General features: G+C 42.8%; 1 protein-coding gene across 1 annotated transcript in view; it reads right to left on the reverse strand.

The window, feature by feature from the left end:
* Positions 1-22,135, reverse strand: part of LOC132405084 (collagen alpha-1(XXV) chain-like) — a 148,736-nt gene that overhangs the window by 41,892 nt on the left and 84,709 nt on the right. The window contains exons 17-22 of the mRNA XM_059989817.1: positions 20,825-20,869; positions 7,913-7,957; positions 7,739-7,816; positions 2,184-2,228; positions 1,075-1,119; positions 892-963 (exon numbers count right to left, since the gene is read on the reverse strand). Of these exons, the coding sequence (XP_059845800.1) occupies positions 892-963; positions 1,075-1,119; positions 2,184-2,228; positions 7,739-7,816; positions 7,913-7,957; positions 20,825-20,869 (330 nt within the window). The remainder of the gene's footprint in view (positions 1-891; positions 964-1,074; positions 1,120-2,183; positions 2,229-7,738; positions 7,817-7,912; positions 7,958-20,824; positions 20,870-22,135) is intronic.

A 22,135-nucleotide genomic window follows, 5' to 3' on the forward strand; every position in this document is an offset into this window, starting at 1 on the left:
TTGGGTCATAGGGCTTGTGTCCACGCAGGTTTGCTCAAAGATCCTAGTACTGCTGCAAAGTTGTGGCTCAGTGTCTTAGTTTTAGCACAGGAATCTTACAGGAGATTCTTATTACACTCAAGTCACTGTGGTTAATTCAACAATACCGGAATGTCTGAGATGCTTTGATGTTTTTATTTTCCCCAGCTCAAGGGTAATCCATTTTGAATATCTAATTGCTTCCAACAGAATTCTCACCACAACTCAAGAAATGAAATAATCCAAAGTAGCTACTGAAAATCTGTTCCATCTCTTGGAAAGTAATTCAGAGCTACGACTTACAGACTTAACAATGTTATTGATTTTCTGACATAGTTACGAGACAGGAAAATGGACAAGAGATGAATGGCTGTTTGTGCAAGTCAGGAGGGAAGGGGTACTTTTTCCTTACCAGTAAGATTTCTCAGCCCAAAGATGGTGCAAGGAGAAAGGGGTGACCTGGTCAGACACTGGAAATCATGTCTCACTTGGATTAAGAAAGTTGTGATCATTCCAGAGTCCCGCTTATAGTGTGGAGAGGGATAGAGAGAAAGGGAAGGATATCCTATTATCAGCAGTTACATTAAGATGACTATAACTTCTCAAAATCAAGTAAGGTTTTTCATGACAGAAAAAAGTTTTCTGTGTTTTTTTTAAACTAAAAATCCCTGTTCAGGACTTCTGTTACTGTCATTCAATTATTGGTGCTCTGTGAACATAGAGATTCCAGTTCTAGAGTAAGGCTTCAGCTTCACACAATGCAGTTGCCACCTGCAGTACCTGGGTGCTAATACAATTCCTTACCAGCTGAAAGTATGTGAACTACTTGTAAAATTCCTTCTGGACATCATTGCCTGAATTGAGAGCACTTACGGATAATCCAGGAAAGCCCATGCTTCCTTTATCTCCTGGAGCACCGATGTCACCTTTAGAGCCTTTGGGACCCTGGAAATAAGCACAAGTATAGGGAGAAGGCACAACATTACATTCTTAAGAGACATATTACAAATATTGAAAAATATTTAAAAACTATTAAGCCGAAGATAATTACAGTACCTGTATTCCAGGGGCTCCAGGTGAACCAGGGTTCCCCATGTCTCCCTGCGACGTAAAAGGAATGCAAAACTCTGGTAAATCACTATTTAGTCCTTATGTCGAGGAAAATCCACTCACACTTTTATTCCCTCAAACCGCTACTAAATATATTTTGTGCCACGTGTGAGTTGGCAGCAGAGGCTAATGTTGAGAAACTGAATCTAGTCCAATCTAACACTACTGTGTTGTGGTGGGCTCAGTGCTCTAGTGGAGATTGGGAGTTCATAGTCCTATTTACCAGAGTAGGTTGCTAAAGTGAATATATTTGTTTCCATTAAAGACAATTGATTGTTCTATGAATTATTTTTCTTCCTTAAGTATTGGCACCTCCGCGTAAACAATACTTTCAAACCTTCCTACTATGGTGGCGATGTTTTATCAGCTTCAAGTCAGAATAATTCCTTATGATTGTATCACTGGTTTTGGGCTCAGTATTGTAACAATGGCAACTCCTGGGGTGAGCTTTATTGATCCTTAAAATATTGGAATCAAATTATTGGAATGTTTCATTATTGATGAAAAATGGAAATGCTACAAAAATGTGAAAATCTTTGTTTGCATTCAGTAGGACATGTTTCATTATACCATAGACCACAAGGCAGTTTTAATTACGCTTCCCTTCTGATTCTGAATATATCTTACTCCTTCATTTGCTGGCTGATCTCCTGTTCATCGGAATTTTTCTTTATTTTTTGTTTTTAACGTTTATATCAAAATATTCAAATCATAGGACTTATCTGGAATATAAAGTCATTTAAACAGTGAGGCACTTGATCATAGAGGCACCGTGCAAGGTGCATTCAATCCTTCAAATATCTTAATGGAACTTCTCGAGAATTAGCAATGTCCTGACCAACCTGCACAGACATAGTGGGCAATGCCTCTGCCGTACAATTCTCACACTGGCATGTTTAAATAAACATTTGCTTTCTGCTAAAATCAATTGTATTGTCAGGATGAAACATTTTTTTCTCTATTGATTCAGATTACAGCACTAAAATAAGACTGTCCCCAGTTTCTATTGAGAAGCCTCTCCCTCAATCATGGAAATGTACAAAGGAAATTCCTACCTTTGGTCCTGGCATTCCTGGAGATCCTTGAGGCCCTGGTGGACCCTGATGATGCGGAACAAAAGAATTACTTATGCACAGAAAGAATTGGAATATTTTTACACTGCCACCCTTGTAAAGATCGTGCAACTTACTTTTATTAAATCAAAAATGAAAGCAAAACAGGACAAAACTGATTTGTTGGATACAGGTTCAAAATGTTTATGGTAAAGGTCATTAAAGTGCTAATGAGAATTTGAGCAAAAAGCACTCCACTAATATTATCTATAAGAAGCTTAAATTAATGGCTGGTTATGTATCTTCTTTGCTGCACAACATATTAACATTACCGTGAATCCAACTTTCAGCAAGTCAGGCAATCAGCCACAACAGCTCATGCAGTAACTGTTAGGAGCCCAGCAAATTACCGTGACAGTTAAGGTGGTGATCCTCTGTTTGAACGCCAAAATTAAAGAAAAAGAAATGTAAGAGCAGCCACATAAAGGAGTTTACAGATTTATTCTGCAACTTATTGCCAAGATATTATTGTTGTATTTTCTCTGTCACTGAGTAGTGAGTCGATGGCCTCTATTACAGGAAATGTCTAACTCAGTTCAAGTCAATGAAAACAGAAGTTGTATATTTTCTGCAACAGGTGGACAATCCACTCTTCTGTACATCCAGTGAAAGTCAGTGTAATCACCTTTTATCCTGACAATACAATCTCAATGGATTGGAACGGTGAAAGACATCATTACATTTTGACCCCACTCTGACCTTTTACTTCTTCCTCACATGCCTATTACTTCCCCTAGGTTCCCTCCTCCTTTCCTTTCTCCAACGGGCTACTACTCTCTCCCAAAATATTCTTCAGTTCTTGACCTTGCCCACCTACCTGGCTTCACCTATCACCTTCTAGCTATCCTCCTCCTCCTGTCTCCACCTGATTCTGGCATCTTCTCCCTTCCCTCTCAGTCCCGATGAAGGGTCTCGGCCTGAAACATCGACTGTTTATTCTTTTCCATAGATGCTGCCTGGCCTGCTGAGTTCCTCCAGCATTTTGTGTGCGTTGCTTTGAACTTTCACCATCTGAAGACTTCCTCGTATTTTGATTACAATTTTCTGTTCAATCTTGAATTTTACCATTGAACATTGTTACTGAGGATAAACTATATTTATACACTGTGGGATAAACTCTCATTATAATGGAGTAGCACACACAGATAAACAGAGGGCTTTAAACTTGTCACAGTACCTACACATGAAAACACATTGTAAGGCCTTTAAATGCCTGTAATAACTTCACTGCAAAATTTTGTTTGTTTAATATGTGGCTTTGATAATCTTTCAACATTCTAGGCAATCTATAAAGGACTAATTTGCCTTAATATCATATTTGGTGCCAATATCTATGACTAGGATTCAAGGTCAACAGAAAACAAAGTAAAGTCTATGATCACACACAACTATTCTTCAGTAAACGTGATTATACGGAGAGTAAAACAGACCAATACCGAAGATCTGCTCCATATAATGACGCAAATAAAGAAGCTAAATACCACAATTTCATGATCCCAATCTAATATCTATGCTCTGAGTTCAGTTTGCCTTTAAGATAATTTATCTAATAAACGCTTTAGAGACATTGAGAAAAAAAGAAATTTTTAAGTCAACAAATGCCTGAGAGCAAAGAAACAAACAGAAGTGCCAGAAATAAATTGAGATCCACCATGAGATGGAAGGGTTGACATTCAACCCCTCATCACTGTTGCGAGTGGCGCCTGCTTCAGAACGAGTTCAGAGTGATGTGCAACTTTGGCCATCATTTACCCCAGCTGGGAGTGAGAGGCGGAGGTGGTGTAGGTAGAAAGACATTCTGTGCAGGAGACAGTGTAAACTGGTAAAACACTAACTTGACAATCAGTCACCTCTGGAAGGGGAGCAATCACATTGATTCATCAGCTTGTAACAGACGTGGACCAACAGCATAAAACAGCCTATAATTTCTGCCAATTGGGTTAAAACCAATAACTCATCAAAGACTTCATGAAGACTGCTGACGTGGGGAGTGAAAATGTCATATTGATGCAGGAGGGAGTACTGTTTAGATTGTGGTTGAATGGAAAATTCCCAGAAGTCCCTTTGCCTGGCAGTAGCATCTTGATTGGTTGTGGGGTTGTGCGACTTAATCACAGGCCTGCTGCTTCAACAGTGAATGACCCCTGGGACCAGGAGAATGAGCTTTGCTGAATACTGTGTGGCTGCAGAAGAAATCAGAGGACAACTGGGGGTTGGGGATGGGTGGGTATGGAAGGGGTCTGATCAGTTGATTGGTGGGTTGATATTAATGATTACTTCAAGGGAAGTGGAATAATAGATGGATGATTGGGAGTAATAGCTTGGAATTGACATCATGGGGTGACCTCTGGAAAACTGGTACAGCTGTAACTTAAAGCAGCCTTCCCGAGTTGCGTCCCCAGTGCTGGGCTGAGACCAGCTCACTGAGGTCCCTAAGTACTCACAAAAAGCAGGCTTCACAGGTAGTTAGGAAGTCTGCTTTGGGAACGTGGCTTCTGGACATTGCAAACCACTCCAATCTGAAACTAAAGCCCTAAATAACACCCCTAAGTTCTTTGGATGTCATAGGATATAGCCAATTTCCTCTGTGTATCATGCAGTAGACACAGGGTGAAATCTGTAATAAAGATCAGACACCCCAAAACATGTTGTAAGCCCCCAAATTTCATTCTGTTTTCTTTAACCATATAACCATATAACAATTACAGCACAGAAATGGGCCATCTTGGCCCTTCTAGTCCGTGCCGAACGTTTACTAATCCCACTGACCCGCACTCAGCCCATAACCCTCCATTCCTTTCCTGTCCATATACCTATCCAATTTTGCTTTAAATGACAATACCGAACCTGCCTCTATCACTTCTTCTGGAAGCTCATTCCACACAGCTACCACAGTCTGATGAAAGAAATTCCCCCTCATGTTACCCTTAAACTTTTGCCCCCTAACTCTCAACATGTCCTCTTGTTTGAATCTCCCCTACTCTCAATGGAAAAAGTCTATCCATGTCAACTCTATCTGTCCCCCTCATAATTTTAAATACTTCTATCAAGTCCCCCCTCAACCTTCTACGCTCTAAAGGATAAAGACCTAACTTGTTCAATCTTTCCCTGTAACTCAGGTGCTGAAACCCAGGTAACATTCCAGTAAATCTCCTCTGTACTCTCTCTATTTTGTTGACATCTTTCCTATAATTCAGTGACCAGAACTGTACACAATACTCCAAATTCAGCCTTACCAATGCCTTGTACAATTTTAACATTACATCCCAACTCCTATACTCAATGCTCTGATTTATAAAGGCCAACATACCAAAAGCTTTCTTCACCACCCTATCCACATGAAATTCCACCTTCAGGGAACTTTGCACCATTATTCCTAGATCGCTCTATTCTACTGCATTTTTCAATGCCCTACCATTTACCATGTATGTCCTATTTGGATTATTTCTACCAAAATGTAGCACCTCACATTTATCAGCATTAAACTCCATCTGCCATCGTTCAGCCCACTCTTCACACTGGCCTAAATCTCTCTGCAAACTTTGAAAACCTACTTTATTATCCACAATGCCACCTACCGTAGTATCATCTGCATACTTGCTAATCCAATTTACCAACCCATCATCCAGATCATTAATGTATATGACAAACAACATTGGACCCAGTACAGATCCCTGAGGCACACCACTAGTCACCGGCCTCCAGCCTGACAAACAGTTATCCACCACTACACTCTGGCATCTCCCATCCAGACACTGTTGAATCTACTACTTCAATATTAATACCTAATGATTGAACCTTCCTAACTAACCTTCCATGCGGAACCTTGTCAAAGGCCTTACTGAAGTCCATATAGACAACATCCACTGTTTTACCCTCGTCAACTTTCCTCGTAATCTCTTCAAAAAATTCAATAAGATATGTCAAACATGACCTTCCATGCACAAATCCATGTTGACTGTTCCTAATCAGACCCTGTTTATCCAGATAATTATATATACCTTCTCTAAGAACACTTTCCATTAACTTACCCAACACTGACGTCAAACTGGCAGGCCTATAATTGCTAGGTTTACTCTTAGAAACCTTTTTAAACAATGGAACCACAATGTCTTTACCTAAGCATTGCTTGAGTTGAGCACAAAAACACATGGCTCCATAATCTAATTTCTAACTAATATTATTATAGCCGTGTAACTGGACTTACCACACATTGCCTGATCTAGCAGGCGCTGTCATTGAATGCCCAAGATGGAATCATACTCATCTCCCCTGCACTGAAATCCCTCAGCCTGACAGTTATAGACTAAACATTGGAACAGAGAATCTGAACTAGGCTTCCCCAGAACACTCAACCTTGAAGCATCAGAGGCCAAGCGGGTGACATGATAGAACATTATAAGAGGCACAAATAAGGTGGAGAGTGTGATTTTTTTCCCCTAGGGTAGAGACGTCACGTTCTAAAGGACATGCATTTAGGGCAAGAGGGCGAAAGATTAAAGAAGTGCGAGGCAGTTTTTTTTACACAGAGAGGGAAAGCTGACTGCTACAGCATGCTGGAGGGAGGGGTGAGAGTGGGCACCACTGATGCATTTAAGGGACTGTTTGATAGATATGAATACGCAGGGATGATCATGAACAGGCAGAAGAGAGTAAGCTTAATTGGCATCGGGTTTGGTGCAAACATTGGTGGCCAAAGGATTGTTACTGTGTTGTACTGTCTGATACTCTAAGTTAGTACATATTCTGAAATTTGGCATGATGTGTTTTGGGCAAAACAAAATCAAATTTATCAAAACACAACTGCTAAATGCATACTTTGTGTTTCAGAGGTATATTCTGAGAACTGTCTACAACTCCATCTCATCTTTTAAAGCACTTACACAATTCCATCTGTGCCCAGGATGCAAATGACACGGGCATCAGACACTAAACCTGCTTCAGGGGTAGACCTTGCTTCAGCTAAGTGGCCCCGCAACATCACCAGGTTGGCTGGCAGGGAGTCCAAAGTGCCCAATGTTTTCCAAATAGGAATTGTCTAACTCTCCATCTTGGTGCTTGCTCCTGCATTGCTGCTGATGTCTGACTGAGCCACAGTTCTTCTCCATACTCTGATCCAATTACTGAACTCTTATTGATACCAATCTTCACCAATCCAGCCAAGTATCTCAACAGTTTCAACCTTTGACCTCTCCTTCACCAATCCCCTCACAAAGCAACAAACAATCCGTTCTTGTCTGGATCCCGCCCCGCGCCTCTCTCTACTGCTGATCTTCTCAATCCCCTTGCTGGGGACCTTCTGCAGGGGAAGAATGCTCAATGGCTACCAATTCATGTGCTGAGGTCTCTCAGAAATCCTGCCTGCACTGCTTTTTGGGTGACACATACTTCTTGCTTGTTTTGAGTGATTTTTAAGGCCATATTACCCTGTAGGGGTGAGGACGGAGAACTTTTTGGAAATGTGCCAGGGCTAGATACTTTTCTGTAGTCACACTCACCTGTAGAGCTTGATGAATGTTACCATTGTAGTCAATGATCTCGGTTACCCCTTGTTCACCCTTCTGCCCAGGTGGACCCTACAGGAACATCATTAAACTCAGTGAATTCTGATTTGCAAATGATATATTTACACAATTGGGCAGAGAAAAATGGGAAAATACAAAGGAAATTACCCTTGGTCCCATAAGGCCCATTTCCCCATCGTTTCCACGGTCACCCTGGAAGACAAATAATCTCGTTATAAAGGTGTGTGTAAGAACATTATGAGGGATATTAAACATAGAACATAGAAATTACAGGTCCTTTGGCCCACAAAGTTGTGCTGACCATGTAACCTAATCTAGAAACTGCCTAGAATTTCCCTATCACATAGCCCTCTATTTTACTAAGCCCCATGTACCCTCTTAAATAAAATCATTGATACAATTATAGGAAGATCCAGATTAGAATACTGACTATGACTCCTAATACTCCAGGCATAAGATACAGATGTTGGGCAATGGCTATCAGGAAGCAAGCCTTTAAGGTTTGACTGTGTGAACTTTTTGTAGATGATTGTTTCTGAGCCATGTATCATGTCATTCAATCAGCTGGCACTGCGAGGATGATCCCAGGTTTAATTGTACGTTGTACTCCAATGGTTGGCACCATTGGAACATTGAAGACAGCAGAGACCGGTTCATCTTCAAAAAGTGACACATTCAGATTTTCGTCTTTGAGTCATTATCAATTACATATGATGTTCAAACTCAAAGATTCAAAATACACTTATTATCGATGTATGCAGTATACAACTCTGTTGATTTGTCTTCCCACAGACAGCCACAAAACAAGGAAAAACCCTGAAACCCGTTCATAGAAAAAACACCAAAAACTCGTCCCCCTCCCAACATAAAAAAAACACAAAACGCACAAATGGCAAAAAGGAACGAGTGAAAAACACAAAATCGAAAGAGTCCAGGCATACTCAGCTCATTTCCATCTAGCTCTGTGTCGTTCATTATCTGCAGGTTGCCTTGATTAAAATCGGCCAAAATCGGAGCAACCAGAAACCGGAAACACATTCTACAAAGTCCGATCCACAAGCCGCATCAATTAACCTCACCCAAGACCCAGACAATCTTCGTTTCAGTATCACATGGCTTACTCTAATCGATTATGACATGGATATTGACTGATGGCTCTCATGTTGTAAAAACAACAGTGGTCACCATTTCCAGCTTATTAGCACATAACCAACAATCTAAATTGGAAAATTAATGCAACAAATACGTGTGAGCTGGTTGGTCTTGCTGTCTGCAACACAACCTCACTGTTAACATCAAAGTTACAAAAAGACAACATAAGACTGCAGGTGTTGGGATCTGAGGGTAATAACAAGGTGCTGGAGGAACTCAGCAGGCCGGGCAGAGGGTATAAACCAAACAGTGGCCTCCACGAACACTGCCTGATCCACTGAGATCCTCGAGCACTTTCATATTTGTTACAAACAGGCCAGTCAAACAAAAATGCGGTGCACCTCAAATAACCCCAGTGTTGTGCTTATATCATGCATTATTTGTTAGGAATTTGGGAGACTGTCAATATCAATTGACAATGGTATGATGTCAACAAAGGCAGCTGTTCTGCTGACCCTCAGCTGGATCATGAGGCCTGAGCCCCATTCAGTTGTTAGTGTTAGGCTGTATGGTGTTGCTTATGGCCCTGGTGTTGGGGAGGGAAAAGTAATTTTGTGAGGGGGACACACTCAATAGACCAGCAGCATGGCAGCGTAGCGGTTAGTGTGTGGGTTTCCGCAAATAAAACAACATGAGGTGTTTAATGTTCAACAAAACCCTTAACATTTCATTGAACTCCAAAACCTACACAAAAGTGCGCTAAAAACTTTTAATGTAATAACGTCATTACGTCTGACCAACCTCTTAAAGCCAAACCCCACAACTCAACATCAGAGGCTGTGAATTATCTACATTTCTCCCCATTACGTTCCCCGACACAGGATTCATTGCGAACCTGCCTGGAGCTCGGATGAGCCGCCTAACTCGGGTCCTGTGTTCCAGGCTGGAGGAATAGCAGGTGCCTCTGGCCCGTCCAGAGGTGTGTTGACATGCTCATGGTAATGTTGTGATGCTAGAGGCATGGCAGTGGAATTCTTCAAATCTTGGTGGGCCGGTTTAAGGCAATCTTCTGAAACACATTCAGGTTTACTCCTCTTATCTATGATAAAAGTCTTTTCTCCCCATTCCAAAATGCGGAACAGGCCATCATAAGGGGGCCTAAGGGGATGTTGATGTGCAACATGGTGATGTAAACAAACGAGGTGGAATGTAGGTCAACAGGATCCCAAGACTGCTGTAAACCATGTTCGGAGGTAGGAATAGGGGAAAACAAATTGAATTTACTGAGGAGGGTGGAATGCTATTGAGAGGCCAACCAGGCAGTCGTGGCATCAGCAGTGAAATTACCTGGCTCTCGTAATGGCTGCCTGTATACCAATTCAGCCGCAGATGACTAGGTCCTCCTTTGGAGAAGTTCTGAGCCCCAGAAGGACCCATGGGAGCCAACCATACCAACACTCATCACGTCTGATCATGCTCTTAAAGCAGAAACTCAACTCAATGTGATGTATCCTAACACCAAGGATCTGGGCCATAACAGCCCAGAGATCTGATATGAAATGGAGACCACAGTGAGAGAAAGTATCAGATAGGGTGTCAAACCAAGGAGGCCAGGTGCTGATGAACACCCGAACCATGTCTGCAGCCATTGCTGAAGCTAGAGGGATGATCTCTGGCCATCTGATGGTATGGTCCACCAGGGTAAAGAGGTGGGTGAAACCACGGGAGGGGTAAGAGGCCCAACAAGGTCCACATTGACAAGGTTAAACCATCACTCAGAGACCTCAAAAAGAGCCAATGGTGCCTGAACATGATGGTTAATTTTTGCCCATTGGGACCCCACACAGGCTGCAGTCCAATCACGCATGTCCTTTCTGAAGCCGTGCCAAACAACCAGTTTCTGGAGGCCTTCTGGCCTAGATGTGAGAAGCCAAGTATAGAGCCAAAAGCAGTTGGCCTCCAGTTTGCAGGCATGACGGGGCGAGGGCAACTGGTTGAGACGTCGCACAGGAGAGAAACCCAAGTGATTCATTTCACTGTGTTTCGATGTCCATGTGACAAATCAAGCGAATCTTTTTATCTTACAAAATGCAGTCTTTTTTTGTGAATGCAGGAAGATTGATCATGCTTCAAAAGAATAAAATGTGCCATTGTAATTTCAAAATCTTCTGCCTCTGGAGATTGTCCTTATCTCCTGTGTAGGTCTTCAGTAAATAGAGGTGATGGCCATGGTCTGACATCAGCGTGATCACCATACTTTCCAGTTCAGCCATTCTTAGTATTTCAGTAAGTTGCAATCATCGTTTGCGCCACTTGAGGGCGCTATTTCTTGCTCTCTGGTTTTTCTCTGCAGCTCACTCTGGGATGAAAGAACATGCAGAGAAAAAATAGTAAGTGCGGGAGAAAATGCAACTCAACACTTCACTGGAGAATTGGGCTCGCAGCCTCCAAATACGCAGCTAAGCTGCTACCAGCTCCACTGAGGAGGTAGCTGCGGGCTTGTGGCTGAGCCTATTAATTCACGTCCAACACAACCAGGGGTAAACCACACAGACGTGCCAAAGTACATTGTTAAGAAAAGAAAGTGTGAGTGGCTGTGGGACACAGGGATGAGGAAAGAGTGCAGTTTGTTTTGTAAACGGAAGCAGTTAGGTAACCTTCAGTACGTGTTTTGTGCACCACATGCACAAAAACAGCTGTCTTCTTCAGGGTTCACTGTGAGGATGATAAACGAGCGAGCCCTGAGGCGTTTAGAATAAACTGTGGCTTACTTGCACTCTTATTGAGGTTTGACTGCAGTTCCTGCCAAGTGCCGTCTCTTTCACCTGGAAGAACCGGATGGTTTAAGATAATAACTGCTCCCTGTTCGCTTGCGCAGTGGTCCCTGAGCATGAACGTGTTCATTCTGAATGGGACTGAACCAGACACTAATCCATTGCAGAGGTCTCCCGAGGTGAACGGAGGAGGTAAAAAGGGATCAGTAGACACCATTATTCAGCCTCTGCTACTACTTTTCATGATGCCCTCTCGCTATGAAGAATTGTTCTCTCCAGCCACTCCATTATGATATACTAGACTTAAATCTTTTTACTTTTCATCTCATTCTGCTCCCCTATTCCTTCTAGGCTTACGTCACTCATGAAAACCTTCACATACTCCCTGGTTTCAACATTTTCAATAAAATTTGGATCACTCGCCTCCCTGGCCAGTCATCCCACTAACCAGCGTAAAGTTGCAGTCTCCCCTCCAGCACCAGTCTACACCTTTCAAATCTGCCAGTAGGAATTTCCCCCCCCAAAAAGTTCACTTTCTTTCTAGGAAAGTTATCAAAAAAGTTAACTTTCTTTCTAGGAAAAATCATTAAAATCCTTTCTAAGTTCCTTTGCATACCTTAGCCTATAGTATATTTAACCATTACTTCTCTCAATGTATTGGACAAATCCCAAGTAAAGGCATGACTGTTGATGTCATTGTGGCCATGGTTCATTAATTTCTCACCCTCTGGAGACTGACTGTGACCTTGGACCGGAGGGTGGCACGCTGGCACAGAGCTTTATGGCACCGGCTGTAAGATTGGGGTTCAGTTCCCACTGCTGTCAGTAAGGAGTTTGCACATTCTCCCTGTGACCACATGGGTTTCCTCTGGGTGTCTTGGTCTCCTCCCACAGTCCAAAGATATATGGCAAGGGTTAATGGGATGTTGGTATGTTACGCTGCCCTCGGAAGTGTGGTGACCGTCCAGCACAATCCTCGCTGACTCATTTCACTGTATGCTTTGATGTACCTGTGACAAATAAACCTAATCACTATCCTCCTAGCGCGTCTGGCCCGGTGCTCAGATTGGGCGGACTGATTCCCCGCTCACTGATTTTCCCTTGACCGCATCTCTTCCAGTATGTTCTTACTCCCTACCACTCTCAAACAGTTCCAAATGATCCCACTAAGTCCTTTTGTCTTCATCATTTCTATGCTGCTTTTTGACAACACAATCTACAGGCAAACACCTGGCATCTAAGTTTGTGTCCCTCATGATCGCCTGATGTCCTTTCATGAGCTCATTGGAATTTTCTCCAATGATGATGTTCTGCTTTATCAAAGATTCTGCTCCCCTGCCATCATCATTTTTACAACATTCTCCTCAAGGCGCCACTTCAGGCAGTGTCATGCGTTAACTCCAGGCCGCAGAGACAGTCCAACTTGATCAATATCGCACAAAAACAGCAACAGAAAAGCAGTGACCAGCAGCCAAAAACCCACCGTAAAGAGCACTGCAGTCTGTGTTGACTTAACCTTGTCCAGACCCAGGACTCCGGAAGCATCAGTGAGAAATGGAGTTGATCATGGGCTCGTGCCCCGTCTCCAGGCCACATAATTTGCCTGAAACCTCCTGGAACCCACTCGGAGACAGCAAAGCACCAGATCACTCGACTGGCCCAAGAACACACCGTCAAAATGTAGATCATAGGCTCCAACAGCAGCAGAGCCACATTTGAAAGAAAAAGGAGGGCCAGTTTTGCGAACCGCCTGAGGGATGTTGCCCGTGGTCACGCTGTTTGCTTTGTAAAGCCTCACAAGGTTATCTCTTCAGCCTTTATAAGATTACCTACCTCTGTCAGTTCCCGGAATATTACCCCACAAGAATCCACACTATCTGCCACCCCCTTAATCCCACCGACTCCATCCTGCTTTCTGACCTTTGGTATTATCAGCAGACAACCACCTCCAGTGTTTCAGCCCCTTATGCCACCTTCTGTGTCAGATGGGTTGCCCAGAATCTAGGTCTTGGATGAGCTGCAATTATTTCCTGTTAAGCCTTGTAAGAGAGAAATCATCATCTTTAGTCAGCAGCTTTTTATTTTTGCCATTCTCCCATCTCTCTCCAGGCCTGCTTTCTCAGGCTGAGCAAGACAGCTTCTGATTTTGGAATCCCATGCGACCCAACCTGCCAACTCCCCATTAGGAAAGATGCTTATTTTTGCTACTCAACCTTGGTAACTGGTTTATTACTGTCACATGCACTGGAGAGACAGTGAAAACTTTTACGTGCAGGTCATCGAGATAGATTATTCCATAGATATGATGCGTACACAAACATGACGACTTTGATCCTACTTATGAGCCAATGCGGGCAAAATTTCAGAGCGCAACGCACAAAGTTTGCCACTCAACCAATCAGCGACGAGATCTCCTCCCCACATCACAGCTGAGTTTCTGTAATGACGGCCAATCAGCTGATTGATAAGGATATAAAGGCCAAGCATTCGGAGGGCACATAATTACCTGCGCACTGATAATGTCTCCTTGTACGGAGTCAAAACCTTTGCAAGTAAATTGCCAAGGTTGGAGAACTCAACTCAAACTATATCGAGATAATGCAAAAGGAAGAAAAAAAGGTCAGGTTGTAGAATGTAGTGTTACAATGCAGAATACAGTAATTACAGAATATATCACTCATCTCCGTCTACCTCTACTGATGAAACCCTGACCTATACTGTTTGTTAGCTCTAGACTCAATGATTCCATTCCCTTCTTTACCCTCTGGGAATCCCAGTTTATCAAAAGCTCTGCCCTCATTGTTGCGAATCTGTTCCAGTCCCGCTCACCCTTCTCATCAGTCTCAGCTGCCTAGTGTGCTTCCGAGGTTACCTCATCCTCGTGCTTTACACCGTGTCTTTGGCTTTGCATTATAAAAAGCAGGCTGATGGCGTTTGTTATGGTATTCCATATAGCTAATAGTTAGTTAGTTAGTAACTTTATAATAGTTAGTAACTTTCATTAGTTTAGACTAAACCTGGAAAGATTCAAAGAATAAATGAAAGGTCAGGCTCCTCCATTGAAAGGAAGCTGAAGTTCAGAAAGGGGCTTACTGAAGGCAGGAAATGATCAGCGGGTAACAGGCAGCGGAGTGATAGATCAGCTATGAGCTGGGAGCATCACTCTGAAAGGAAATGGTAAATCAGCCAAAGCTACTTGGTCTCAAATGACAGAAAATATATCTTAAAAAGTAAATTAGAAAAGGAGGTTAATAACAATTGTCAAGAGCATGATTCAGTTATTAATGACTCAGAAAAACACAGCAATGAAGGAGTCTGAGCACTCCATAAAATGTAAACGGCTGTGGTCATTCCAGGCTTTTGTGCTTTAGCCACAAACAAAATTTGCAATCAACCACCAGGTTTCAAACCACATGACTCATATGACCCCAAGACTTTGGAGCAGAATTAGGCCATTCAGCCCATCGAGTCTGCTCTGCCACTCCATCAAGGCTGCTTTATTAACCCTCTCAACCCCATTCTCCTGCCTTCTCCCCATGTTACGGGGAAGCAGGTTCACAGGTTTGATACGTGAGACAAAAGGCACTGATTACGTGCAAGCACATTAACCATTTCTTTACAGACAGACAGTAAAACATGCGTGTCAATCATTGAAGCCACCCTAAGTTACAAAGACCACAACATGAAACATTCAGAAACACTTCACTAAGTCTCCCCAAGACCGAACACTCAACAGGCTCCCCTCTATCGGTGCGTAATGTTTTTAATGGTTCTTCCACACTGCTTATGACCTCACTGTGAAGGGGAGCCCCAAGAGATAGATGAGTGTGTCTCTCTCACATGCCATTACCATACCCCTGAGATGCCCAGAACCGGACAGCGGTGCCCTGACGTGCAAGGCAGCCAGTGGGAAAGAACTGCTCCATCCCCTGAGCAGGCCAATCAAAGACTGGCACGGCAGAAGTGGCTAATCCTTCACATTACACCCCATAACCTTTGATCCCCTTACTAATCAAGAACCTATTGTTTTGGATTTAATATTTGAGTAATACTGCAAGTATACTGTTTGATTAAGCATTCTTGTTTGTTTAAATAATTCAACCCAGGTTGTATGTAAGAACCTGTGAGTTGTACACGTCACAATGCTATCACATGATATGTATGAGCCTCACTTAAAGTAGAAACAACGTTGGACTCACATTCTGGACTCTTCATGTTTTCCTTTCAATTATGTTTTGGAGCTACAAAACTTAACTTTGGCAACAAGGAAGTTTAAAACTAATCCGAGACAACCACCTACCTGTTGAAGCGCAGTGAAGCATTTGAGTTCAAATAAAAGAGCAGTGAGAAATGGTCGAGTAAAAAACCAGCATGGCATTTGCTTCGTCAGAAAGGGACCGAAACGGCCAAGTAAAAAAAGTCAGAAAACAGAAAAATTCACAGGTTCATAAACAGTGAGTACGGGGTGATAATAATCAAAAATAAAAATAAAGAAATGTTTGGCTACATCACAAAGGTCTTTATTGCTATAATAGGATTACTTTTGGAGCAGGATCTACACCTGAACTCTGGCGGAAAGCTATGGATCTGGTGCTACAAGGCTGCCCAGGCACTCAGTGTTACCTGGATGACATCATTGTTACCAGTGACAATGACAAGGAACATCTCCAAAATCTTCAGACAGTGTTAAAAAGATCAGAAGATTATTGGCTCAGAGCATGACACAACCAGTGTGAATTCTTTAAACCAAGCATCGCCTACTGTGGTCACACCATTGACATACAATTATACACAAGTGTGCTGAGAAAATTCAAGCAGTGGTGGATTCCCTGAGGCCAAAGGATGTGTCAGAGTTGCAATCCTTTTTTTTAGGATTTGTCAATTACTCTAACAGGTTCCTGCCAAACCTAGCTATTGTGCTTCACCCTTTGAACTCGTTACTACGGATCGGGAAGAAATCACAATGGACAAAGCAGTGTGAGTTGGCTTTCTAAAAGGTTGAAAGTTGGCTGATCCAATTTTCCTCTCAGCCCCAATCTCCTGCCTTCTCCCCATATCCCTTCATGACCCGAACAATCAAGAATCCATCAACCTCTGACTTAAATATACATTAAGTCTTTATTTCAGCTACCTGTGACAAAGAATTCCACAGATTCACCATTCTCTGGCTAAAGAAATTCCTTTTCATTTCCGTTCTAAAAGGGTGCCCTCTATTCTGAGGCTGTGTCCTCTGTTCTTAGACACTCCCAACATAGGAAGCATCCTCTCCAGACCCACAGTATTTAGGCCTTGCACCATTTGTTAAGTTTCAATGAGGTCACCCCTCATTCTTCTGAATTCCAGTAAATACAGGCCCAGAGCCATCAAACGTTCTTCATATGATGATCCGTTCAATCCCAGAATCATTTTGGTGAATCTCCTTTGAACCCTCTCCATTTTCAGCACATCTTTTCTAAGATGAGGCCCAAACCTGCTCACAGTACTCCAAGTGAGGCCTCACCAGTGCTTTATAAAGTCTCGACATTACATCCTTCTACTCACACATTATGATCCAGATCATCCAGTGAGCCTGGCCACATACTGTTCGGATTGCCAGCATGTCCAGAAGAAAAGTGCCCACAGATGTCAGAACCACTTCCTGCAGTCCCAGAGTCAACTCCCACGGCCACCACGGAGGGGGCCCCAGAAAATGAGATTGCTTCACAGCCACAAGACTCACCTGCCAAGCAGAATGACCCCCCCTCCCCCCCGGTCAGGAAAGGCCTAATCCCACAAGAATATGAATGCCTACAGAGAGATTAAATCTTTTGGCCTGAATGGGACAATTTAAAATATATTAGGCTTTGGATGTCTGTATAGTAGCTGTATTATATTGTATACTGTGTATATAGTTGAGATGCATTCTCTACTGAGTTGGAGTTTATGGCTAAGCAGGGAGGAGTGCTGTGTATTTAATATTTCAGTAGTAATTGATAATATTGTAAATATATTGTTTGTTTAAGCACTCTTGTTCATTTCAATAGTTCATTTCAGGTTATATGTTAAAAATGAGTGAATCTGCATACATCATGATGGTCCGTCGTATGTGTGTGCCTCGCTTAAGTCAAATCAAAGCTCAACTCACATTCCGTACTCTCTGTGTTTTCCCTTCAATTAGATTTTACTTTTTAGAGTTACAAAACATAAGTCCCATCAGCCTTCACTAAAGTTTAAATACACCCAGTGACCTGGCCTCCACAGCCGTCTGTGGCACTGAATTTCACAGAATGAGTTCCTCCTCATCTCTGACCTAAAGGGATGTCCCAGTATTCTGGGGTGTGCCCTCTGGCCCTCGACTCCCCCAAGATTGGAAACATCCTCTCAATTCCAATTTAACATCCACTTAAAAAGTACATTTAACTTTAAAGAGCAGAGAAAAAGAGAATCACGTTCCTTAATATACTTAAAAGTAACAGTTTAATTAATGTAGCTAAAAATAGATTTTTCATTAAATGGTGAGCATTTTTAATCACAGTCAATCTTCCTCAAGTGAGTAACCAAATTTTAAAGAGTTGGAAATGAATCACAAAAAATATACAAAGCTCTTTCTTCATTATCCTGGAATACTGTAGTTGGTTTTGTAGTAAATTAAAATAAATATTCAAAATATTTTTGATGAATATTACTGTCTTTGATCCGAAGTGCTAGTCACAATTTTGTGTGCCATTGAATGCAATGAGCAGTAATTCCCTCTGGTGTTTCATTTATCTACAGTGACGCATTTGCAACTAGAGCTGAAAACTCTGCAATCCTTTGTGAAGATTATATTAAATTTGAAGGAATTACAATCCAATAACCAACTCAGTTTGGCAGAAACTTCAGAGCATAAAGGGCAAGATGTTAACTATGGAAAAAGCTGGAGACATCCTGAGCAAAGTCTTTGGTGGTGGAGGATTTTGCCTGCTTTAAGTAGGAATGATATGTTTAGAAGGATACATTAAAGTGGGAGGTTACGGACAGAGTGGTATTGAATTCTGAAGGTGTACGAAACCTATGATCCCTACGTGAAAGTAGAAAGGTCACCAACATCAGATGAAATGCAACCTGGGATTGTTAAAAGGCAGTGGTCACAATGGGTTAGAAAATCTGGTGTTCTCACACTGCAGGTTGCCTATGCCCTAGACTTCACTGTTTCTCCCAGCATTCTCCCAGACTCCTAATGGAGTCTTCAAACAGCCAGCAAAGGCAGATGGGCTGAATGGCTTCATTCAATGTTGCAGTTTTTAAGATTTGAGTAGTTTTGCTGATCTCAACAGTAATGAAGAAAGGGGGATTTCTGTAGCCAGAGCTCTTGTTCCCGTTCCAATCTCTAATTAAAACAGCTATGCTAATATCATCGATAAGTTTAAAAATCGGTATTATACTCGGAGTTGTGTATGATTTTAGTGTTTTCTTCCTCACTATTCCAATATGAATCTGTTGACAAGACTTCACCTCTCAGATGGCTGGAGGAAGGCTGTGCTGTAATGTTTAAACTTTATTTTGTTTAATGATTCAGTGCAGAGTGGGCTCTTCTGGCCTTTTGAGCCATGCTAACCCCCAGATAAACCCAATTAACCCCAACCTATCACGGGACAACTTACAGTGACCAATGAACCTCCCCGGTAGGTCTGTGCACTGTGGGAGGGAACCGGAGGACCCGGGGAAAACCCAAGCGTTCCACGGGGAGGACGTACAAAGACTCTTGACAGAACAGTGCTGGAACTGACCTCTGAACTCCAGAACACCCCGAGCTGTAATAGCATCACGCTAACCGCGGTGCCTAATTCTTGTGCCAGTCTCTCTTCCTACTGTCTAACTTAGAGAAAGTTGCAGTGGCTGGGACTCTCTGGCTAATCTTTCTCATCAGTTCCGCTGACGGAGAGCGGCCACTGCCTTACCTGCCTTTCCCTCTGACAGTAGCCATGTCAGCCTAGCAGCTTCAACCAGGTGGTTCCTTCCAGAACCTGGAGAGCTGAAATGCTTAGTAAAATGGGGCGATAAATTTAAAATATGGGTTCTTGCTGAGAGTTGAGGAGCTTATTATCGTGCTTTAACCTTCCTTACGTGGGGGTCGCTTTCATTGTGAAAGCACCTTTCCACGGCACAGATCTTAAAGCGTTTCAACAGGGGAGCTGCAGCGACAAGGTGTGGAAGTCATGGCTTTCCTTGGGTTCTTTGCAGCTTCCGATAATCAGGACATGGAATTTGATGTTTTCCTTATGATACTTTTGTGGACTAAATTAGTTCTTAATATTTTCTCTAGAGCTGTCAGTCTAGACTGTCTGTTTCTTCTGATGTCACGTCCAACAGGTGTGAGACTAATCACTGACCAGGGTACACCTGCCTCTTTCATTTAATGGTTTAAAATGTTGGCCATAGCTTAGGAAACGCAGAGCCCATGGGAATGTAAGCTAAATTTACCCAAATAAGAGAACTGGAACGCCTCAGTGTTGTCATTATAATCTTAATGAAGCGTAAGGCAGAAAGATGCTGAAGCGATTCTGCAGGTTGCTGCTCGGCCCTGAGAGCTTTCCCCTGCTTATTAAACTATTCTTCGGCGGGGTCACAGTGTCAGGCATCATCAGAGGCCTGCTAAGAAGGCCTGGGATTGCAATGCTCAATACCTGTCACTCAGTATGCATCCCTACATATATGGCAAAGGACTGTCGTGGAGCCACGGGCCTTTCGTTCTGGCCTCATGATCATCAGGTACACCTCCCCCTAACCAACTGTGTTGTCCCCATATTCCCATCACTCCCCCCACCCCGATACCACCAGTCACTTGCAGACCAGGGGAACTCACAGCAGAAAATTAACCCGCCAATCCACATGCAACACCCGGAGGAAACGCACAAACAGAACATGCAAACTGCAACCAGACACTCCTTGGACCTGGGTCGCAGGCCCAATAACTGTGCCACCAAGTCACCCGGACCAAATGAGTGGGTTAATGATCGACAGGGTACTTGTGGTGTCAGAGTTGGGTGGCTTTGGCACACTCAGGCTTCCTGCTGTTAACAAAACAGGTTTTGAAAATGCAAATCCTTGTTCTGAGTAATTCTGGCCTCTCTTTAACCGTGACCACCCAGGACAATTCCAGCTCTATTAAGTTTTTGATGTTACTCCCAAGGGCTGCAATAAACAGAAGCACAAGCAGTAGCAGAAGACTGACCTTTGCTCCCTGCCGTCCTGGCATCCCCAGGTCACCTGGCTCACCCTTTTCCACGCCACGGCAAAGAAAAACAGGAAAAGGAGGGGAAGATTAGGAGAGACCATTAAAGCAGATTCTGAACAAAGACAGTTAATAACCTTGGCCAATAATACCTTAATATATGCAATCTGTACATGGCATTCACAATTTTCACAGATGCATTCTACTGATTACAATGGGAAGATTTCATTTTGATCTGTCTCATTTTGGTTTCTGTTTGGAGGAATGGTATTCATTTAGTTGATGTTTTTGGCAGAGAACTTGCTAATATTGGAGAATTGTAAATAGCTGGAATTTTTTCCCTTTTCATTCTATGATCAATGGTTTGAAAAGTATAAACCCAATAATTTACTTTTAATATCTTGTAAGTCTTGTAGAGGTTACAGTGAGATACAGCAGGTTCCGTCTCACGGGGATTACAGCGGGAAACATACAAATGAGATCCATCTCAGCATTAGAAAGCAGTACAGATTTTCCCACTCCAACTCTGGAGACAGCAGTCTAATGCTAACCCTGGGGTTTCGGCAATGCTCCCACTTTAGCATGGCCAAAAGACTAAATTTCTCCATGGGGGTAAAGCAGGAAATGAATGGCCAACAACTCACCTTAGAGTTGCACTGAGTACAGACAGATCCACCCCCTACTCTGCAGTTACAGAGAGGAACAGGCAGTTCCATCTCACACCCAGTGTTACAGTGGTTTCAACCAATCCAAGGTTCAAGTGAAGGACAAGAGTAATGGTGAGGAACACCAACCATTTTGCTTCCCACTGCCTCTCCCATCCGACAGTTTGCATTACAGTGGCGTACCATCGACTTCATTCTCCGCTCACTACCGTAGCTGGAGTCTATAGCCAGTCTACACCACCTAAATCCCTCTTTTTCACTCCACTCTCGGTGGTTGTGTACCCAAAGGTCTTGCAGCCCAAGTTATTTCTGCTTTAGGAGTTTAAAGTACCACCTCAGTCCAACTGCTTTGTTAATGAGCTAGTTACCTGCCTCTTTATGTTTCAGTGGAGGCAGCTGCTCAGGTGATAATGTGCAAGAACGAGGACTATGCTGACACTCTCGTGGTCCAAAACATGGAAAGGACCGGCCAGGTGAGGAGATCACTGTCCTGGGTATGCTTACCAATTAATAAAAACTATTGCCAATTTCCACTTGGTTGTTTAATGACTACACATGAAACCACACAAAGTAAGTGGTCTCAACGAGAGATTCCTGTCCATGGGTTACACCTTCCTGGGCACTCCATTGGCATCTTAAATGGGTG

Source organism: Hypanus sabinus, chromosome 14 (assembly GCF_030144855.1).
Source record: "Hypanus sabinus isolate sHypSab1 chromosome 14, sHypSab1.hap1, whole genome shotgun sequence".
Lineage (NCBI taxonomy): Eukaryota > Metazoa > Chordata > Chondrichthyes > Myliobatiformes > Dasyatidae > Hypanus > Hypanus sabinus.